Source organism: Monomorium pharaonis, chromosome 3 (assembly GCF_013373865.1).
Source record: "Monomorium pharaonis isolate MP-MQ-018 chromosome 3, ASM1337386v2, whole genome shotgun sequence".
Classification (NCBI taxonomy): domain Eukaryota; kingdom Metazoa; phylum Arthropoda; class Insecta; order Hymenoptera; family Formicidae; genus Monomorium; species Monomorium pharaonis.
Window position 1 is genome coordinate 22,507,006 of NC_050469.1, and position 18,401 is coordinate 22,525,406.

Below are 18,401 nucleotides of genomic sequence, written 5' to 3' on the forward strand. Positions count from 1 at the left end.
CAATGAGTACAATAATTACAGTAATTGCGACTTCTTATAAATATTATTTCGTTTAAAGAACATTATAACTGATATATTTTCTTATAAGGAACATAGATCACTGTAACATTCTACATAAATAAATAAAATAATGAAGGTATTCGCAGTTGAGAATTCTTCGATAATAAGCGAAGAAGCATTTGCAAGTAAGCGAAAACTTATTGTTTATACGACTTGGACGAATTGTATGTACAGTGAATTGCATCGGTATACTTCACTTAAATTAGATCAAGCGTTTCGGACGATCACGTTAGAAAATACAACGATAAAGTCTTTGGTCCCTGAACCTACGATTTGTACTTATGCGTAGCACTTCGAGAGATTTTTATCTTCTGATTACATATCGTGAGCCAAGAAGTGTAGCCAGTGTGCAAAGAAACAGGCGTACGTGTAACGAAATCTTAACGATATATACTTGTTTAAAAATCTTAATTTTTCATTAATTTATTTAACAATTTGTATGCCTATTTCTGCTCTGCTTTTTATCAATTGTGCAAATAAATTTCTCAAAATTTCATTTTTTACAATAAAAAGTTTAGTCTCAAATTATAATGCACGCTGTATGCACTTTGCGTTCATGCGTAATAATTACGAATTTTATTACTAAGCAAGCCAACAATAGCACAGGCAGATATCGTACAGTTCTTAGCTCTAAGTTTTAATCATGAAATATTATTATATCCTTATAAAAATGCAAAATCAAAAACCAAACTGCCAATTTTTACAATAATTAACGAGTACGTAAAAAAATTTTTTAATTATTAAAATAAAAATTTGATAAAATATTTTTTTATTCTGAGGAAGTTATCTTTTTATAAAATATAAAAAAGTATAGTGATAAAAAATTTTATTTTAATTAAAAAATTTTATTTTAATTATACTATTAGTGCAGTGAAAGCTTAAAATTGGCTGATTTCGATCAATGTATCTATATATGCAAACATAGATTTTGATTAATATCATATTTAGGAGGTTCAGGGAATTCATTTTGTTTACGTAAGAGACGATATTGGAACACTTATATCAATAAACGTTGCAGTTGTTTTCTAATTCGAAAAGAAAAGAATTTTTTTATAGTTTGACAATTCTTCGTAAACAGCGCTTTATATACGAAATAAATCGATAATTTCCAAATCTGTTTATAGAATTAATTGGATCTCATATATATATATATATATATATATATATATATATATATATATATATATATATGTACATATGCGCGCGTATATGCAAAAACCATATATACAAATATATATGCGCATATTTTTCATGGTATATCTTTATAATGTTCACTTTTATTTGTTTTGATGACACATTAGAAAAATGCATCGTGTGTTTAAAAAAAATATGAGGTATTTTAGCTTATTATTTACGCCCCATGCCTGGCCTTCAATATCACGGTTGCTTCTCAAATTGTTTTATATATCGTGCTGAAATAAGATTTACAAGTTTGTGCAATTTGATACGCGATGATTGTGCGGTACATAAAGAAGTTATCGACGTAGTGGTGTTGTAACAAATTTATCTGATTGCAATTTTGTTAAGCGTGATTCTGAAATTCTCATGCTTATTTCTTATTTGTCGTATCATATATATATATATATATATATATATATATATATATACACGTATTATTGCGCGTATGTATTAAAAACGTGTAAATTTTAAAAGCATATCGAATAATCGTTATTTGTCCTTACTCATACTGTTTTCACAAAAGGCCTCGTAGTATTAAAAGAAAGAAGTATTAATATGTATATATATCTCGATACCTCTTCGAACAATTGAAGACTCCATGTATACAAGCTTTTTTGTAACTATTGTCCAATCAAACTTTTCAACTTTAGTCTCTACCTCATAGTTCGATGTCTGTGTATTTTGGTTGTTTCCGACGTTTGGCCGTACGTTAAATATCTCGAGCATATAGTAAAATGTACAGTAGTGAAAGGAGGACAATTATTAATTCTCAAGAACGTTTTTGCGCCCATTTCAGATCGTCGGCTCTGGGTTTGCAGCCAGTAGACCACTCGATTATCACCTCCAGGATGTACCAAAAGTGAAGTTTTTCTAAAGGCCAATTTAGCCATCCCGTAGTAATGCAAAAATAAGTCTCATGGGGCGCGACGTGGTGCACGCGGTGATGCTTCCTCGGCAGAATGATTCTATGCTCCTGGAGCCACACAACCCAAGTGGGTAATCCGAAATACGTATGCGACCACTTATGTATCTGTAAAGTACATCCTTTAATTGCACATAGCAATATAAAATAATGTAATTTTTTGTAAATATTAGGTTTCATTAAAACGAGAGAACATTTATTTATTAATACTCTAAAAAATAATTTTGTTAAAATTAAAATATTTACATTTTATTTTAATTTTTTCTAATGAGATATTTACCTGATTAGTCATTGCTACAAAAATGGCAAGCAGGAACCAATAGCACGTCCACACGAACTTTTGTTGTAATTCTGCTTCGGGTAATGTTAAAAAGTCCCATGTAAGCTTAGACAGGACTGGTATTGCGACCATAAAATTATCGCCATTAGTTTCTATGAAATCATGTCTTGTTATACTGGTAGGATCTATATGATGCTCACGAAATGGTCGTAAAAAGTTCTAGAAAAAGAGGAAAAACACTCCATAATTAAAATTCATGGTTTACATATCCATTAGCAATCATTCCCACATTTTCTTTACCTTTCCCAGGATCGGAAGTTCAACGGATCCCCAGGTGTCCGCCGCCCAGTGAACCAAACCAGAACCAAAGTCAGCCGTAATGATACCACACAGAGCAGCTATTGCTATGGAACTCAAATTTTCCAGTCGTAATTTGATGAGTACGAACATAGAATTCACAGCTATGAGAGTGATGCAAATTCCCACACAGATTCCTTCTTGTGTTCTCTTTCCTGAAAGTACAATGTTAGTGAAATTTCTTATTATTAATTAATATTACAAGTATGTCTAATATAAAGTAATATTTTCATTAATAATATGTAAGAAAAGATTTTTGAAAAGTTTTTAAAAGTCACGAATGCTATGTTAAAATATGTAAAAAGCATGCCTATCACCGCTTCTCATTCGCTTCTTTTAAATTCAATGAAATACGCACTTACATATAAATTCTTGCATACGTTAATAAACATTACTCTCTTTTCTGATGACGAAGCAAAAATTTCAAGGTTTCTAGATAATAGATTATTGGCAACTCATAAATTACAAGAACAATAATTTTCTATTGTCATTATGTAAATTCTTTCGAGAGATATGAAACGAAACTAGCTAGCCTTTAATAATCGTGATAAGGAAATTCTACATACCGGTGCTGTACAAATTCGCAAGTTCCTGGGCGCCTTTGTGATTTGGACCCCATCTGGGCACAGTCCTGTCTTCCTGCGAGGTCGGCACCACAGAATTGGCATTAGGATCGTCCTCGAGCATCGAATTCTCATAGATTTGGCGCTCGGTCTTCACCGGTGCCAAGAAGTTGGACGCCATAGAACACGCGGCCGATGCGGCGTGCCCTAGGTTCGGCACTTTTATATCCTCCATGTTCTCTAGCCAAGAGAATTTTTTTACGCAAATTTACGTAAGCAAACGTGAAAGTTTTAGCATGTTTCTTTAGAACTCAAATGCGTTTGGCAGAAATTTTTCCTTCTCCGGCATAAAAGAATGCTACCATTTCACTCGTAGGCTGAATGAAGGCAATGGGGTTTTCTTCTTGTATATATCTTATATATACATTAAATTATTTCGGGATGATCACATTATGCACTTTCTTCGATGCTCTCTCTCTCTCTTTCTCTTTCTGTCGCGAAGGAAATTATTCACTTGAATCCATGCAATGAAATCATGAGTTGTCAGTTCATGCATTATCCTGAGAGAAATTTAGAATTGTTCATCTGTTTCCAATTCAGATCTTCCGTATTTTTCAGGTATCGGATGTTACAGCAAGCACCTGCAATTAAATTAAACATTCTTTGATGTAAAATCTCAATTAAGATCGAGACATCATTTAAATATTATCGCGACAATTGAGTGCTACTTAGATTCGTATAAGATACAACGATAAGTCAATTGCTTCTTGAAGGGAATGTAAAAACTCACAGAAAAAAACAGTATAAAATTAAAAACTATTATATTTAATAATTATTGTTTTTCACGTTTACTAATTACTACCTAATCTTGTTTCAATTGTTATATTCTGTATATAAACATCATTTTCAAAAATTTTAAATTTCAACAAAATGCTATATTTTTATTTCAATATCATAATAATCAAGAGTAACAATACGAATGTTTTGATAATAATAGTATTAGAAAAATCAAATTTTTTAATTTTTTGAAGATATTGATATTTTTTATCCATTATTTTTTCTCTTTACTCAATGAAAATTATTATTTTAAATAATGAATATATTTTTCTTAATATAACTAAACAAAATTCTTTATATAAGCACACACAAATTGTCTGTTTAATGCTACATAATCTTATTTCAAAAATAAAAATACTTTTAAAAGAAGAACGTTCTTTTTCTTTCTGCCTGTGCTCAATATTCTCTCAAAGGAGCAATTGACTCGACACTCCGATCGAAGAATCCATAGTTCGAAAGAAACACCGTGAAGACATCGCGCTTAACAATGAGCACTTTACACATATATCCACGTTGACAACTGATATTATCTAAATTGATATTACTCGTTCATTCATACATGATTCATACACAATTGCCATTAAATGTTGCACTCGTACATCTATTTTGTATCGGTTATTTACATATTGTTATTAGTAATATCGTAATGAATGATACAAGCCACGTACGCCAAAATACATGAAACTCTACTCAATTTCAAATTAGTCGTTACGCGATCATAAATTGGGTTAATTCCACACTTACACGAAATCGTGGAAAGAGAACGTTATGTCTTCATATCTCCATGAGTATCGCGTGAGTGTTCTCGGATTCACGCGACATTCACAACGACATTCGCAAGCCTCCTACGCCACGTTAAAATACTCGGCGCGTATTCTTGTACATTAGCGATTCTCGAGCGTGAAACTAAGAGGTACATATTCGTAGGTGTTAACGCGTTTTTACATCGTACATACATTAATGCACACAAGACTACAAGAGTGTATTTAAAGCAATGCAGAACGTATTCATTTACAAAGTGTTCTAATTGTAACATGAAAAATTTGAATATAATTTTCATAATTTTCAAATATATATCTTTTATAATAACTATCAAATATACATTTTCCTCAACACACAAATATTTTAACTAATTTTGTATCAATTTTTAGAAGAAAAGTGTTGAAATATTCGTAACTTTTTTTGAGTTAGCTATTGAAAATAGAATCATATTTATTTAAAAATATAGTCTATTTCAACGAAGTTTTAATCTGAAATTTTGCTACAAAAATACGTAATACATGGAAACGCGTAAAAATGATGTGATAATAAATAATGATCTCTTTGATATTTTTGTTAAACAAAAACTAACTTACAAGAAAAAAGTTTTATAATTTTTTTTATTTCCGTATTGGAAAATTATTTTTGTTAAAAAAATATAGAATATAGAAAGTATATTTAAAGAGCATTATTATTTGCCATTATCTATCTAAAATTATCTGAATGAAGAAATGGCTTTACCTTAGATTATTAGAATATATTACCTGCATATTAATATTAGAAATGTTATCCTTGTTAAATTAAGCAATAACGAATCTAAAGTATTATTCTTAGCTTCAATTTATTTTTATTTAGATAATTTGGAATTAATTAAGTGCAATAATAATTAAATGTAATACATAATTCTTATGTACAAATATTTTTGCAGCAACGATGTAACCGAAATATCGGAGCAAAATCGTTTGGTGAAACGACTAATGATGAAAGAGAGAACAATGTCACGGCGCAAGAAAAAAAAAGAAAACATCTCTCTTAATATAAATCTTTGTGTGACACTTGAAGGATTCGGGTCCATAGAAGACCATGAGCGACGTCATTCGCAGGTGCAAATTACCGCTCGAATTGATTTTCGAAATGAACTGGCTTTTTAATGCGACAAGGGATCGCGTGCCGGTAATTAAACCGAAGGCGAAGGGTTAAAGGCTCTCGCACAACAACGTAACCGATCAATTTCTACGCCACTACGGGCGTATCGTGTACGTCATCATCCGCACGCGAAATTCACATCCTCGCGCTTCGTATAGACGCTCCTGGCCTGCGGCACGATTCGCTTTTGATGCTCAGCTTATCGCAGTCGGCTTGAACGAGAAGCGCGTTAGTCGGTTTGTGCAGAACACATTAAATTAAAAAATCTTTACACTCTTTCTTTCAATGCCACGTTTGTGAAGTTTATATCAGGCTACTCATTGGTGTTTGAAGATTACGAATTGGAAATTAGAATTTAATGAAATGGAACAAAACAGATTAAAAGATTAAGATTATCTAAAAATAGAAAGAATAAACTGATATATGCGATAACATAATTAATCAACGCTCTTTAATATTGAATACTAACGATCCTTTGACTTGATATTGCAAAAAATGATCTTATAATCTACATTTAACTATATATATTAAAAAAGAACAAAATATCCTCGAAGAGGCTATTGCATTCAAGTTTTATGTAACTTTTTTAATGCAAATTGTTAATATATAGTCTCGTATCATTAGCGACAGATAACAGCTAATCTGAGGTTTCGTTTTAACGAATAAATACAGGGAAGACTGTAAACATCGCTGACGTAACAAATCCAATGCCGCGACAGCGTTCATGCCCGGTCGCGAAAGCGAGATCAAAGAGAACGAAGAAGAGATGGGCTGAAGTGATCTCGTATGACCGCACAAGTTGCAATCTCCGTTGGCATTGTGCGTTATACTATGTATGTATGTATCTTTCTATGGTCCACAAGTTCAACCTCTATTAAATTAGCAAAAACTGGCAGGAGTACTTTAAAATAAAAAGAGAAAGAAAAACAAGGGCAAAAATTAATAAAACTGAATTTGTACCATTAAAAGTAAATTAATTCTTTCTATAATTTCTTTTCTTTAAAATGATTTTATTAATATTTACTTACAATCTATATCTTGTGAGAGTAGTAAAGTATTAGCCGTGTTATCAATAGAATCAGTAAAATAACAGCTAATTCTTTTCATTCTCTTTTGTCAATTATCATAAAAATATTATAATGGGATTCATGACATGATGGGATTATACAAAAATTATAACTAATGTTATATACAAAGGTTATAACTAAAGATTATAATTATACTAATAAAATTCTCATTTTAACGATAAAAAATATATAATATTAACTTACTTTTAACAGTGCAAATATAATTCTGTCGATTTCTAACCTTGCTTTTCATTTTTCTTTTATTTTGAAATGATATTGTCAGTTTTATATAAAGAAAGTATTAAATGTTTCAATGAGGTAAAAGTTTGTACGCGTTTACCACACACCACTTTCTCCAGACGTAGCGTTTGGAGCACCGCCACGTTGTTGATGGATGGTATACATAACAGGACTCATACAGGAGGAATGGCACATGACTATCTCGTTAGGATTCAAATGAAATATGAGCGCAACCGCGCGCGCATACACATGCATATACGCCTTTGCGAGCATTCTCCCGCGATGGGTAAGTGCATGCATTCATATACACATATGCAATGAGTCACAACAGTGTTTACACTCATCTAGCTGGTTGATTTCAAACGACTGATATCCTCGTCGAGAAAACAAAATTGTTATAAATATATCATTAAGATTTCTATACTAATAATATAAGATTTCCATTGATATAAACTTTAAACATTCACGAAATTGACCCAAACTGACTGATAAAGACGTAAATTATAAATTTATTAATTAAATATATTATGTAACAAAACTTTTAAATATTAGTGTCTTTTAATTTTTAATATTTAAACAATTTTTTTCAACTAATTTATGATTACTCATAAATAAAAGTCTCAGTTTATGATTACTTAAATAAAAATAAAAGCATTTACGTCAAAAAGTCACGCGAATACTTACGGATTAATAACGAACCAATTAAGTTTTATAGCAGTAATGATATCACTAAAGGACGAATGTACATGAGGTTATTTTCTAAAAAGTATTATCAAATCTAAAAAAATTATTTTAGTATTATAATTATAATAGATATGCATACCTAATTACAAGAATTATGAATACTTTTGTGATATCGACTGTGTCCAGTATTTTACTTCATTTCTTATTTTTGTCAAATCACTATATTAAAATTTATGATTCAAAAATTTAAAATTAATATAGCATATACTTTTCTTAGTAAAAATTAAAACTTCAGAAATTGATCGTTTGAAGCTAATTGTCAGCGTATAAATATTCTTATGATCCATATTGTATATATGAATCATCTGATCTGAGTTTGATCTGAGGGCATCACCATATATAGATGGAATGCACACTCGAGTATTCTGGTCGCGCATTCAATGACAGGATCGGAATTTCAATAGAAAAAAATTGAGAAATAATTTAATCTACTGATATTAGTGCATTCGTGCGATAATAATGCCGTTTGAATACCGATTGCATAAAAAATAATTGATCTAATTATATAATAATATTAATTTACTTGCGTTATGCATAATTGAAATATAAATAATTTTGCATTACTGTCACAAACTATTTTCCTAAATAGGATAATAAATAGCTACAATAAATAAATATCAACTGTTATAAAAGTTTAATTTTGAACGTAATAACTGAATCCTTTTAAGCAAATTAATATTTTACTATGTTGTAAATTGCTATTGAATCACATAATCAACATAATGGTATTACGTGTCTTCGCTTATGTAAAAGTTGTCTATATGTATCAATTTATTTTTCAAGTAGGACATAAAAATTCTGTATTCTTAGTAGCCGCTACTCATATGAGAAGAATGGTATTATCATTAAAACGAGTTTCGGTCATTTGGTCGGGTGACTAAACGATAACGGAAAGGCTAAAAATAAACAGTTAATTTATCTTAACGTACACCCTTTCCTTGCGCAGGATTCAAAAGGATGTGACCGTGGCACACGCAATCAACCACCACTTGTGCCACGAGCTGACATGTATGTACATACGTCGTTTTACACGTGAGCGAAGATGATGAAAGAAAGGATATGCTTCTAACAAGGAGTACTTCACTGAGGGGAGCATGAATTCTCAACGAAGAGGGCTGCGGTTAATTCAACCAAGGGTGAATCTAATTAAGCACATGTACATTTGGTCGCGTGGGAGCGCGCCTTAAAAATATTTTATTTCAACGTCTCAACAAGCGAGAACACACATTGAAAGATTATGACTGATTTGCAGGTCAAGAAAGGAGCCTCGGACCAATAAGCGCGGAAGAAGAACAAACGTGCACTCGCGCGAAAATTCGATCGCCCGCTTTCTTTTACCGGACAGAAACCGTTGTCGCTAGCGACGAGGTAGCGCGACTAGTTCGTATCTCCTTGTTACCGTTGCTACTGTCGGCCTCCTCGAAGGATTTTCTTCGACAGTGACGGCTACGAGTGTTGACAAGATCGCCGGCAGCCATGCGAGGATCGATCTCATCGGCGAGGTTCGATTAGTCACTGGCGACAGGGTGATGCCGGACAATGGTAAGCCGACAATAACAACAATGACGCGAGAGGAGGAAGGCGGATCGTCGTCGTCTTGCACCGGCACTTTGACACGCACGCACATATGCATCCAGACACCACCGACACATCGCGCAAGACGTCTCGTTTATTCGCCGGCTGCTGCCTCCTGACAGCGCGGTAGGCCGGGTTGTTTAGGCTATAGGGTTGTCGCACACCGTAAAATTCTTTCTAGTCAACTTCGAAGCGACGAAGACCCGTAGGATGTAGTCTGACAAACGGCGAACGATAAGCGAGATCGCGCGGAAGGCGATCTCTGGGAAAGCGTGCCGACGAGGAAGGCGAAGAGGAAAGGAAAAAGAGGAGAGGAGGCGCGTAAGACGGGGTAGGAGAGCGAGAGTCGTGGAAGGAGCGCGTGTGTGCGCTCGCGCTCGCACTCAGGGCTCGCGGGCCGAGAGGATCTTCGAGAGAGAGAGAGAGAGAGAGCCGCGAGAACGATCGAGAGCGAAACGCGCGGCAACTGGAGGACCCGACCTGACCCGAGAGGAGGGAACACCGACGATCGTCGGCGACGGAGGCGCTGCTGCTTTCCCGTCTGCCTGTGCTTGCCCGCCCGCCGCTCGCACCGCACCGCACCGCACCGCACCGCACCCGCCACGTTTCTCCGCGACCGGCGCCGCCTGACGACGGCGTCGCGACGCCGTTTCCCGTGGCGCCGTCATGCGGTCGGCGCGCCTCGTCGATGCGCGTCGTCTGTGCGCGACTGGAGGTGCACCGGCGCATGTCGACGCGCTGACGACGTATAAATGCCTACATGTATGCATGTGCGCTCCTTCCGTCCACGTGTGCGTGCGCGAGGCGCGACGCGTGCTGCGTGCTGCGTGCTGCCAGCCGATCGTCGCGTGCGATCGTCGCGTCGAGGTCTCCGTGAGACCCATAATTTCTCAGTCATTCGTTGAATTAACCCCCCTCGCGAAAAGTGATTTTCCTTCGCGTTCGACCTGCGTGCTCTTCTCTCCTCTTCTTTTTTTACTCGGATTTCTAAATGGGTAGAGAATATTATTTGCGCGAAACTAATTTACCTCAATGTCACGTATTCGTATAATCGACCGGTAAATTGCAGGAAGCGAAATATCGAATGTTTTTTTGTAAGATAATATTTCGTCAGAAGTTATTGTTTCCATCTAACTTTTGTTAGTTTACTTAAGCAGCCGTTGAAACGTTGCGCACATTTGTGTGTTTACGTGCTTAAGAGAATTATGAGATTAAACTACTGTGTAAGGTCATTTAATGAAGCCTTTTGTAGTTACAAGGACAATTTGTCTCACGGATATCGGAAATCGTTAATGACGTGATGTATATCTATCGATTTTATAATTTAGACAAGTCTTGATCTACCTGTTAAATTGTCACGGAATCACCCCTAAAAATTTTACTTGAAACCTGAACGGTTTTTGATTTTTGAGACACTTATTTCCGTAAAAATTAATCATTCGTGTGACACCTCAATTATCATCATTTCTCGGCCTATTTATTAACTTTGCAACAAGATTTATCTCTAAAAATTAAGTACTGAATAGTTTTTAAGACAATTATTTCTAGTAAGAATTATTCATTTGTGATTCATGAAATCTTAATTATCGTAACTTCTCGATCTATATTTATTCATTTTGCCATCAATCTCTAAAAAATATACTTAAAACTTAAATAGTTTTCATAATTTTGAAGACAATTATTTTCAGTAAAAATTTATATAAAACAATTATAATTTTTTTTATTTACTTGTTAATCATGGAATTTAGCTCTAAAAACTAAATATATTTAAAACGTACAGTTTAATTTTTTCAGACAATTATAATCAATAAGAATGAATCACTTTTATAAAATCTTAATTATAAGTTATATTTGAAATGACGTTAATGTCGTGATATATATCCATTTTATAAAATCTCTTATTTCATCTCCGTTGCTTATAATTCAAATCTTTCTTCAAATAATAAATATTGTTGCGTTATGTCTTAAACGGGAAGCTCGCGTTTCTCCGGTAGAATTTATATGATTCTCGGAATTTATGATTTTAGCGTAGTCAGTTATTTAGGTGAATGATATTGTTCTTCTTCCTTTCCTTTCTTTGATGAATGGCCGCAATCGGAGACAATATGGCCAACAACAAATGAGAGTATAGAATGAGAGATACAATGTCCACATAGACTCAGCCTTGAACCGAAACACCGGTGGCAAAAGGTAAAGGACCCTCCGGTCTCGCGCGACGTGATCCACGGATCGTGCGTATCTTTGATCGTTCCGGGGCGACTATAACATGTGGGAGTTTCGCAGCGCGTTCATATTTTATTTAAGATTCGGCTCGACCTTTCCCGAAGGCGAGTCTCACGCGACTTACGACGTCCACATTAAAGACATAGATCATACCACGACGCGACAAATGTGCGCTCACGATAAGTCGCGCGCGCGCAACCAACCGACCTACTCCGGCGGCCGAGTATTCACAGAGGAATTCTGCAATTTCTATCAAAGCCGATCGATCTCTAATCTATATTACAGCAGTTCGCCCGTGGCGGAACTTGGCCGTGGTGATCTGTCAATATTTGCGAGTGCCGGCGCGGCAATTCCGAGAACGCGGGATGTGCCGAACGTACGTTGCAACATTCCGCGATGGGCGCGGAGATTGATTTCGCCCGCATAAACCCGTCTCTACCTTAAGCTGTTAATTATTTACGGGACCGCCACCATATCACGTCGCACTTTTAAGAGTAATTCTATCGTGTGACTCCGCACACATATATATATATATATATATATATATATATATATATATATATATATATATATATATAGAGAGAGAGAGAGAGAGAGAGAGAGAGAGAGAGAGAGAGAGAGAGAATTGTAACTGCTATCATTAAACATTCCTAAATGCGTTTATGAATTATGCTAGGCGCGGGAAAATATTCCGATGTCGCATTAAAAGCGTGTAAGTTTTTTTTTCCAGATGAGATGTTCACGCTAGTTTAGAAGTTGCAAAAAAAAACGGAATTATACGGACGGCTCTTTTTGTCGCAGATCGATTCAAACCGATGAAATTTCGATGGATTTAACTGGAATATGTCATGACGATCAACCGATTTTCCTCTATGATGATCATGCGAAAATTGTCGCGTAAATGTACCTGAATCGCGATTACGTAAATAAGATTGGATAAAACTCACGTAAGATTTATACGAAGATAAAGCCTTAGCAGCATAATTCATAGGGGATACATTGGTAAACATTAGATATAACAAAGTATTGTATTAGACATTTTGTTTGTTAGCGGAATCGTTTGAAAAAATGTTAAAAGTATAAATGATAAATGATAAATGAAAAGCAAAAAAGATTTTCAAAAGATTTCAAGAATTTAGGAATCTTAAAAATGATTATATTCGTCAAATTATTCATTTTGATTATAATATTATCGACAATATAAGAAAGTGGACATATTACTGGCATAACACAATTAACGAATATGTTATGAAATTAAAATTTAATATTTTTACTTTGCTCAATTTCAATACTATATCTTACGAATAAAAATGGACATTAAAAATGAGTATCTCAAACTCAAACCTTAAGTTTATTTATTAATAGATTGATTTTTATTTTCAGTTAGTCGTTACAGCAATAACTAGAATTCTATTGTAAGATTTAATAAAGTAACGTAAGATGTAGTTTTACCTTTAAAAAAAGCATCTAACCATATTGATTGACAGTATTGTGTAAACACTGCCAGTAATACAGTCTTTTGTCTCACTAAAGAAAGTATAAAAGTTCACTGATAATGACGGTAATGACGATGTCGATATCGCGATAATATTCGTGACCTATCTATCACGTTGTCGCGATATTCTTTTGACGTATACAGACATATCTTATAATACTTTGAATACCTACTTAAAGGAGGGTGAGAAAAGTCTATAGACTCGCGTACGGCATGACTTAAAGACAATAATAAACTGCGCGTTTGTGTTTCTAAGCAAGAAAAAGTCGATACCTCAGAAATGTAAGCCTCGACCGTGTCTCCGTTTTACGTGAAACGTAAATGAAGCGCGTACGCAACTCCGTGACAGTCTCTCATAATCACGTAGGTGGCGAACAGCCACGTGGTTGTAGCGACCGAGTCGTGACCGAAATGAGCGTCTACTTATTGCTCACGCACGCATCAGCTCGTTTCATGCTTTCGTCAAATGTAATGTGCACACATGCCCACACACATTCGTGTGTTACCCGTCGAATCAATGACCGTCATCTTTCATCGGTATCACGCGATACGATATTTTCACTTTAATCTACATCTGCGGATTATAATACTGTTTCAGTTGTTTCTCATGTTATGTCGATTGAGTCTCCGCGGAAACTTGTCGACAAACGAACTGTTCTTCAAAGTTTGCGAGGGTCTCATGAATAATTTATAAACAGCTTGAAATTACAGCATTATTAAATTAGCGGCATTTGTGGCTTTATTGTTCGATAAAAAAGAGAAAACGGGTTTTTATCTAGTTCCAAATATAGATTATTAGCTATTAAAAGTATTTTCGCATTAGACATTGATGCGAAAAAAAAGACTATCGTTATTCTTTTCATTTAATAGAATTCGTATATCGCTCATTTGTTACAATAATTGTAACTTTTAAATTGTCTGCAAAGAAAACAGAATTTCGATGAGAATTACACTGAATGAATATCTAATGACACTTTTATTTCTCTGTAATCAGTCGAGTCAAATCGTAACACAAAAATTGTATTTAAAAACTATAACAAAATTTTAATAATTTAAAATAATAATTCAAAATTCAAACTACAAAAATTGTTTTCGAATATCATAGCGAAAATGAGCAATATGATATGCATAACTCTTTCACGAGATCTTATCTGCGAGAAGTGATTTACACTTATCTCTTTCATATAACATGTATTGTACTGATAGTACTATTTAATCAGAGATAACGCAGTCTAGTACTAGCGAATGTGCATGTTATCGAGTTGTTTTCGCTTTATAATTTTTTTTTTTTTTCGTAAAATTGACAACTGCGAGTATCCCACGAGCGCGAATCTCTCTCATCTCTTTTATCCATTTTCATCGACGTAGATTAACTTTAATCTCGGTTTAACTTATTCCTTATCTGGTATTAAGAATTAGAAAAAGAAAGAGTAAGTTAAACTAACATCAAAGTTAAACTACATTGGTGGAAATGGACATTAAAGTTGTAGACTCTTTTAAAGCTGCCTCCTTAAAGCCATTTTATCTATGCGACTTTCCTAGTATAGATAATATGGATGGCATCATCAATTTCATGTATGTTGATCTGTCTATTTCTTTCACTGGTACAAGTTTAATTTACAGCGCATCGACAAAGACACTCAAACCAATGCGCTGCATGTTTTTATTGCCAATTTACGACTTCGAGATACTGTGTTTTAGATAAGAAAATCTTAACATTTAACGTTACATTGCAATTTTATTTGTAAATTAAAACACCAGTTTACTATTATGTACGGTTAAATGTAGTGAGAAAGTCAATGTGTTATAAAATACATCGCAAAACATTAAACGATCTTATAATTTAGCGATAAAAATAATACATCGTTTATAGAGCTTGCAGAAATCACGATTTTCGTAACTCGACTTCGTAAAATTACATGTATATTATAATCATAATCAAAGATTTGCACGTATATCTATTTTTATCAACATAAGTGAACTTTATTATCGATTAACTTGCTCTTTATCTTTTTCTAAAAATTAAAGATAAAAAATAAGTTATGTAAACAGAGATCAAAGTTAATCTACATCGGAGGAAATGGACATTAATATATCACTCCTTTGCTATAACAATGACGTAACTTTGACAAAAATTTATTTTGTATTTGTCTCCAAAAGAAAAAAATGTTGATAGGAATTTAAAACATTGAGTAAAGAATTAATAATATTTTTACTCCTTTACAAACAAAATATCAAAATCACGTTTAAAAACATTATAAAATTTTAATTCAAAACATTCAAACTGGAAAACTTTTTTTGGTGCCATAGCAAATAAGCGAGAGAAATGTCAAAGTATTTTTATGGCAAAATCTCGAAAAATACTGTTGAGCTATTTTGAAAACCCCATGAAAAGATTTTACATGTCATGACTGGAAGTATTATACATGTCTGCACAAATGTCGATTTAATTTATTAAATTTTAACTTGTACTGTTTATTATTCGGGATTATTCTAGGGGTATCAGGCCCACCGACGTTCTTACTAATTATTTAATAAGAATTATTTGTTAATTCTTTGTGATCTAAACTATTTTTCATAAATAAACGAGAGTCAGATGTTTTATTCTGCATTTTATCTGATCGATTTGCAATTAAAAAAATGTTTATTACTTGCAGGAACAAGGGACTCTCCCAAAAATATGGTTTGCCGATTATAGCATTCAAATGCTTGAGGAGAACTATGTAACATACTACCACGACGCTCATGCTAAATCCAACTCTATGCGCGACCGCAAGAAGTGTAAGAAGAGAGAACAAACAGTCACATTGAAATGAATCCACAATGATTATTAAAAGTCACTTTTCGATCAATCACGATTCACTTTATTATCTGAATCATAATCGTGATCTATTGTCTACTCGATCTATTGATTCTATTTGAAAATCCAGGGAACGATAAAAGACGGCTTTCTCATACTCACGATTACGCTCCAGCCGTCGGACACGTGTAGGTGCGTATCCAGGATCCGTGTCCTGTCTCCAGTTCTCGTGGCGACCGATCGTCTGTTACGCATCCAACCGTACGATAGTCCGCGAATAGCGGGAAAACACTGCGGTGTGCGCGACAAAGTGCCGAGCGTCGTCGCGCGCGCGCACGCGAGTTGTTTTTCGCTGGATGAGTCCGCGTATGCCGGGTATGCATGTATGTACTTTACTCGCGAGCTTGCGTGCTGACGGCGAGGAATCGCCCGGCACCCGTTTCAAGTACAACACGGCATTGTCGGACATAAACACAGGAGGACAATGATAACGAAGAGAAGGGGAGAAGGTGATGGCTCTGATTAAAAAACAAGACTGATCGTTGTTCTTATGAAACGCAAAGAATGCGTCGTCCATTGGCCAGGTCATCTCGCTCGTTAATGTCACGTTAATATTAACCCGTATTTTGCGATCGCAAAACGCATATTATACTTAATGGCTTATTGTTAGCGACATAATCCGCGCGATTGTGATATAATCAAAGTTTGTATAATGAGAAGGCCAGTATTTTTTTGTCTGATTGCGGACTAAAATCATCGATTTTATTCATATTTAGAATTTTTTTTTTAATTAAGAAGCTACATTATATGTTATTATGTACGTGGAAAGAATCTGTAACAATTTGTTGTGAAATTCGCAAAACAAAATAATATAGCAAACAAGTAAAGCTATAGAGAAATGTTATAAAAACTAAGTTATTTATGAATATTTTTATTCCAAATAGTAATTTTTAAGATGTAGGAGTTTAAATCTGGCTAATCACGAACTACGTTTAAATGTCCATGAGCTGCATGGAATAATATTAGTTACTGCATGATAGGTGACTGTTTAAACATAATCTTTAATTTATAGCTTTATATATAAAGCGATTATATTTTAAAAATTACTGCTTGAAATAAAAATTTACAAATAACTATTTGTATCTTCTTGCTGTAATATTTCGCAAATTTTTGGAAAACCATATATATATTATATATATATATATATATATATATATATATATATATATATATATGTTATAATATATCTAAATATAAAGAAAATATTCATGAACGTGATTATTTTTTCTGCAGAGTATTCTTTTCACACTAATAAAACGTGTTCGATCAGACGGCTGATGTCGAATATCTCACACCAATGAGCGATAAATCAAGGCAAAAATTGCGTTATTCAATCAAGATCGCGATGGAGATTTTAATATAACGTGGCAAATTTAGTGCAGCTGATATCGTGAGACGCCGTAAAACGTTTTCATTCACGAAACTGCTCTATTTATGCAATTCTCACATTATTTAATTTGAAGAAACTTGAATGAAAGATCGTTGCAGCTGCGATACGTGTATCGATCGATTTAGCAGCTTAAAATCGAAGCAGCTAGTTTATTATCGGCGGTCACGCAGATCGACGTAACTAGACAAGATTTCGATAAGACTTCGATAAACGTGAATGAATCTGTTTTTAGATGTGCTAATGTATACATTTTACTATCTGCATTCGTCTCTGTGTTTGTATTATAATCTATTTACTATATAATCTATCTTTTTTTCTCTCTATTTTTGTACTTTTGAAAAATAGCACGTGGATATCTAAGACGGCAAATTATCTGAAAAAAATTATTTTTTCAATTATAAAATTTTATCATTTATTACTTTTTTTAAAAGTTTTATCATATAAAATAAGATTGTACAACTTACAACAACAGTGTTTAAATGGATATTCAATTCAACTAGCGTAATAAAAAGATAAATATATCTTTTATCTGTTAATTCGAACAATTCATTTATGCATTTATTTATTTATTTCATATTCATAGCCTAAAATCACATACGCATGAAATCATTATTATTATTATTATTATATGTTTAATGCTTACTGGAAAAATTATAAAACTTAGAAAAGTTTAAAAAAAGTATATTTTTTCATATATATTTATT

The 18,401-nt window shown here is 33.8% G+C and overlaps 1 protein-coding gene and 1 long non-coding RNA gene across 8 annotated transcripts; one reads left to right on the forward strand and one right to left on the reverse strand.

The window, feature by feature from the left end:
- Nucleotides 1-1,305: 1,305 nt before the first annotated feature.
- Nucleotides 1,306-17,356, reverse strand: LOC105830825 (plasmanylethanolamine desaturase). 6 transcript variants are annotated; one of them, XM_012670437.3, is made up of 5 exons: nucleotides 16,410-17,356; nucleotides 3,365-4,002; nucleotides 2,742-2,953; nucleotides 2,442-2,660; nucleotides 1,306-2,269 (listed from the first exon to the last, which is right to left on the reverse strand). In XM_012670437.3, the coding sequence occupies exons 2-5, from the start codon at nucleotides 3,594-3,596 to the stop codon at nucleotides 2,009-2,011; spliced, it is 924 nt and encodes a 307-aa protein (XP_012525891.1). In that variant the 5' UTR covers nucleotides 3,597-4,002; nucleotides 16,410-17,356; the 3' UTR covers nucleotides 1,306-2,008. The 6 variants fall into 6 exon arrangements, with proteins under 6 accessions (XP_012525891.1, XP_012525893.1, XP_012525892.1 ...); XM_012670439.3 differs by lacking the exon at nucleotides 16,410-17,356 and adding an exon at nucleotides 13,721-16,096; XM_012670438.3 differs by lacking the exon at nucleotides 16,410-17,356 and adding an exon at nucleotides 9,554-9,687.
- LOC105830826 lies at nucleotides 6,854-18,242 on the forward strand. 2 transcript variants are annotated; one of them, XR_004962417.1, is made up of 4 exons: nucleotides 6,854-6,940; nucleotides 7,530-11,919; nucleotides 16,105-16,439; nucleotides 17,541-18,242. It is a non-coding gene; the product is annotated as an uncharacterized LOC105830826 (long non-coding RNA). The 2 variants fall into 2 exon arrangements; XR_004962416.1 differs by lacking the exon at nucleotides 17,541-18,242 and having other exon boundaries at nucleotides 16,105-17,135.
- Nucleotides 18,243-18,401: the final 159 nt, after the last annotated feature.

Excerpts from the sequence above, each read along its gene's own strand:
- LOC105830825 (XM_012670437.3), bottom strand. The coding sequence starts at position 3,596 with ATGGAGGATATAAAAGTGCCGAACCTAGGGCACGCCGCATCGGCCGCG. Across the intron at positions 2,954-3,364 it reads TGCGAATTTGTACAGCACCG|GAAAGAGAACACAAGAAGGA; the intron begins GTATGTAGAATT and ends TTGTACTTTCAG. Across the intron at positions 2,661-2,741 it reads AACTTCCGATCCTGGGAAAG|AACTTTTTACGACCATTTCG; the intron begins GTAAAGAAAATG and ends CTCTTTTTCTAG.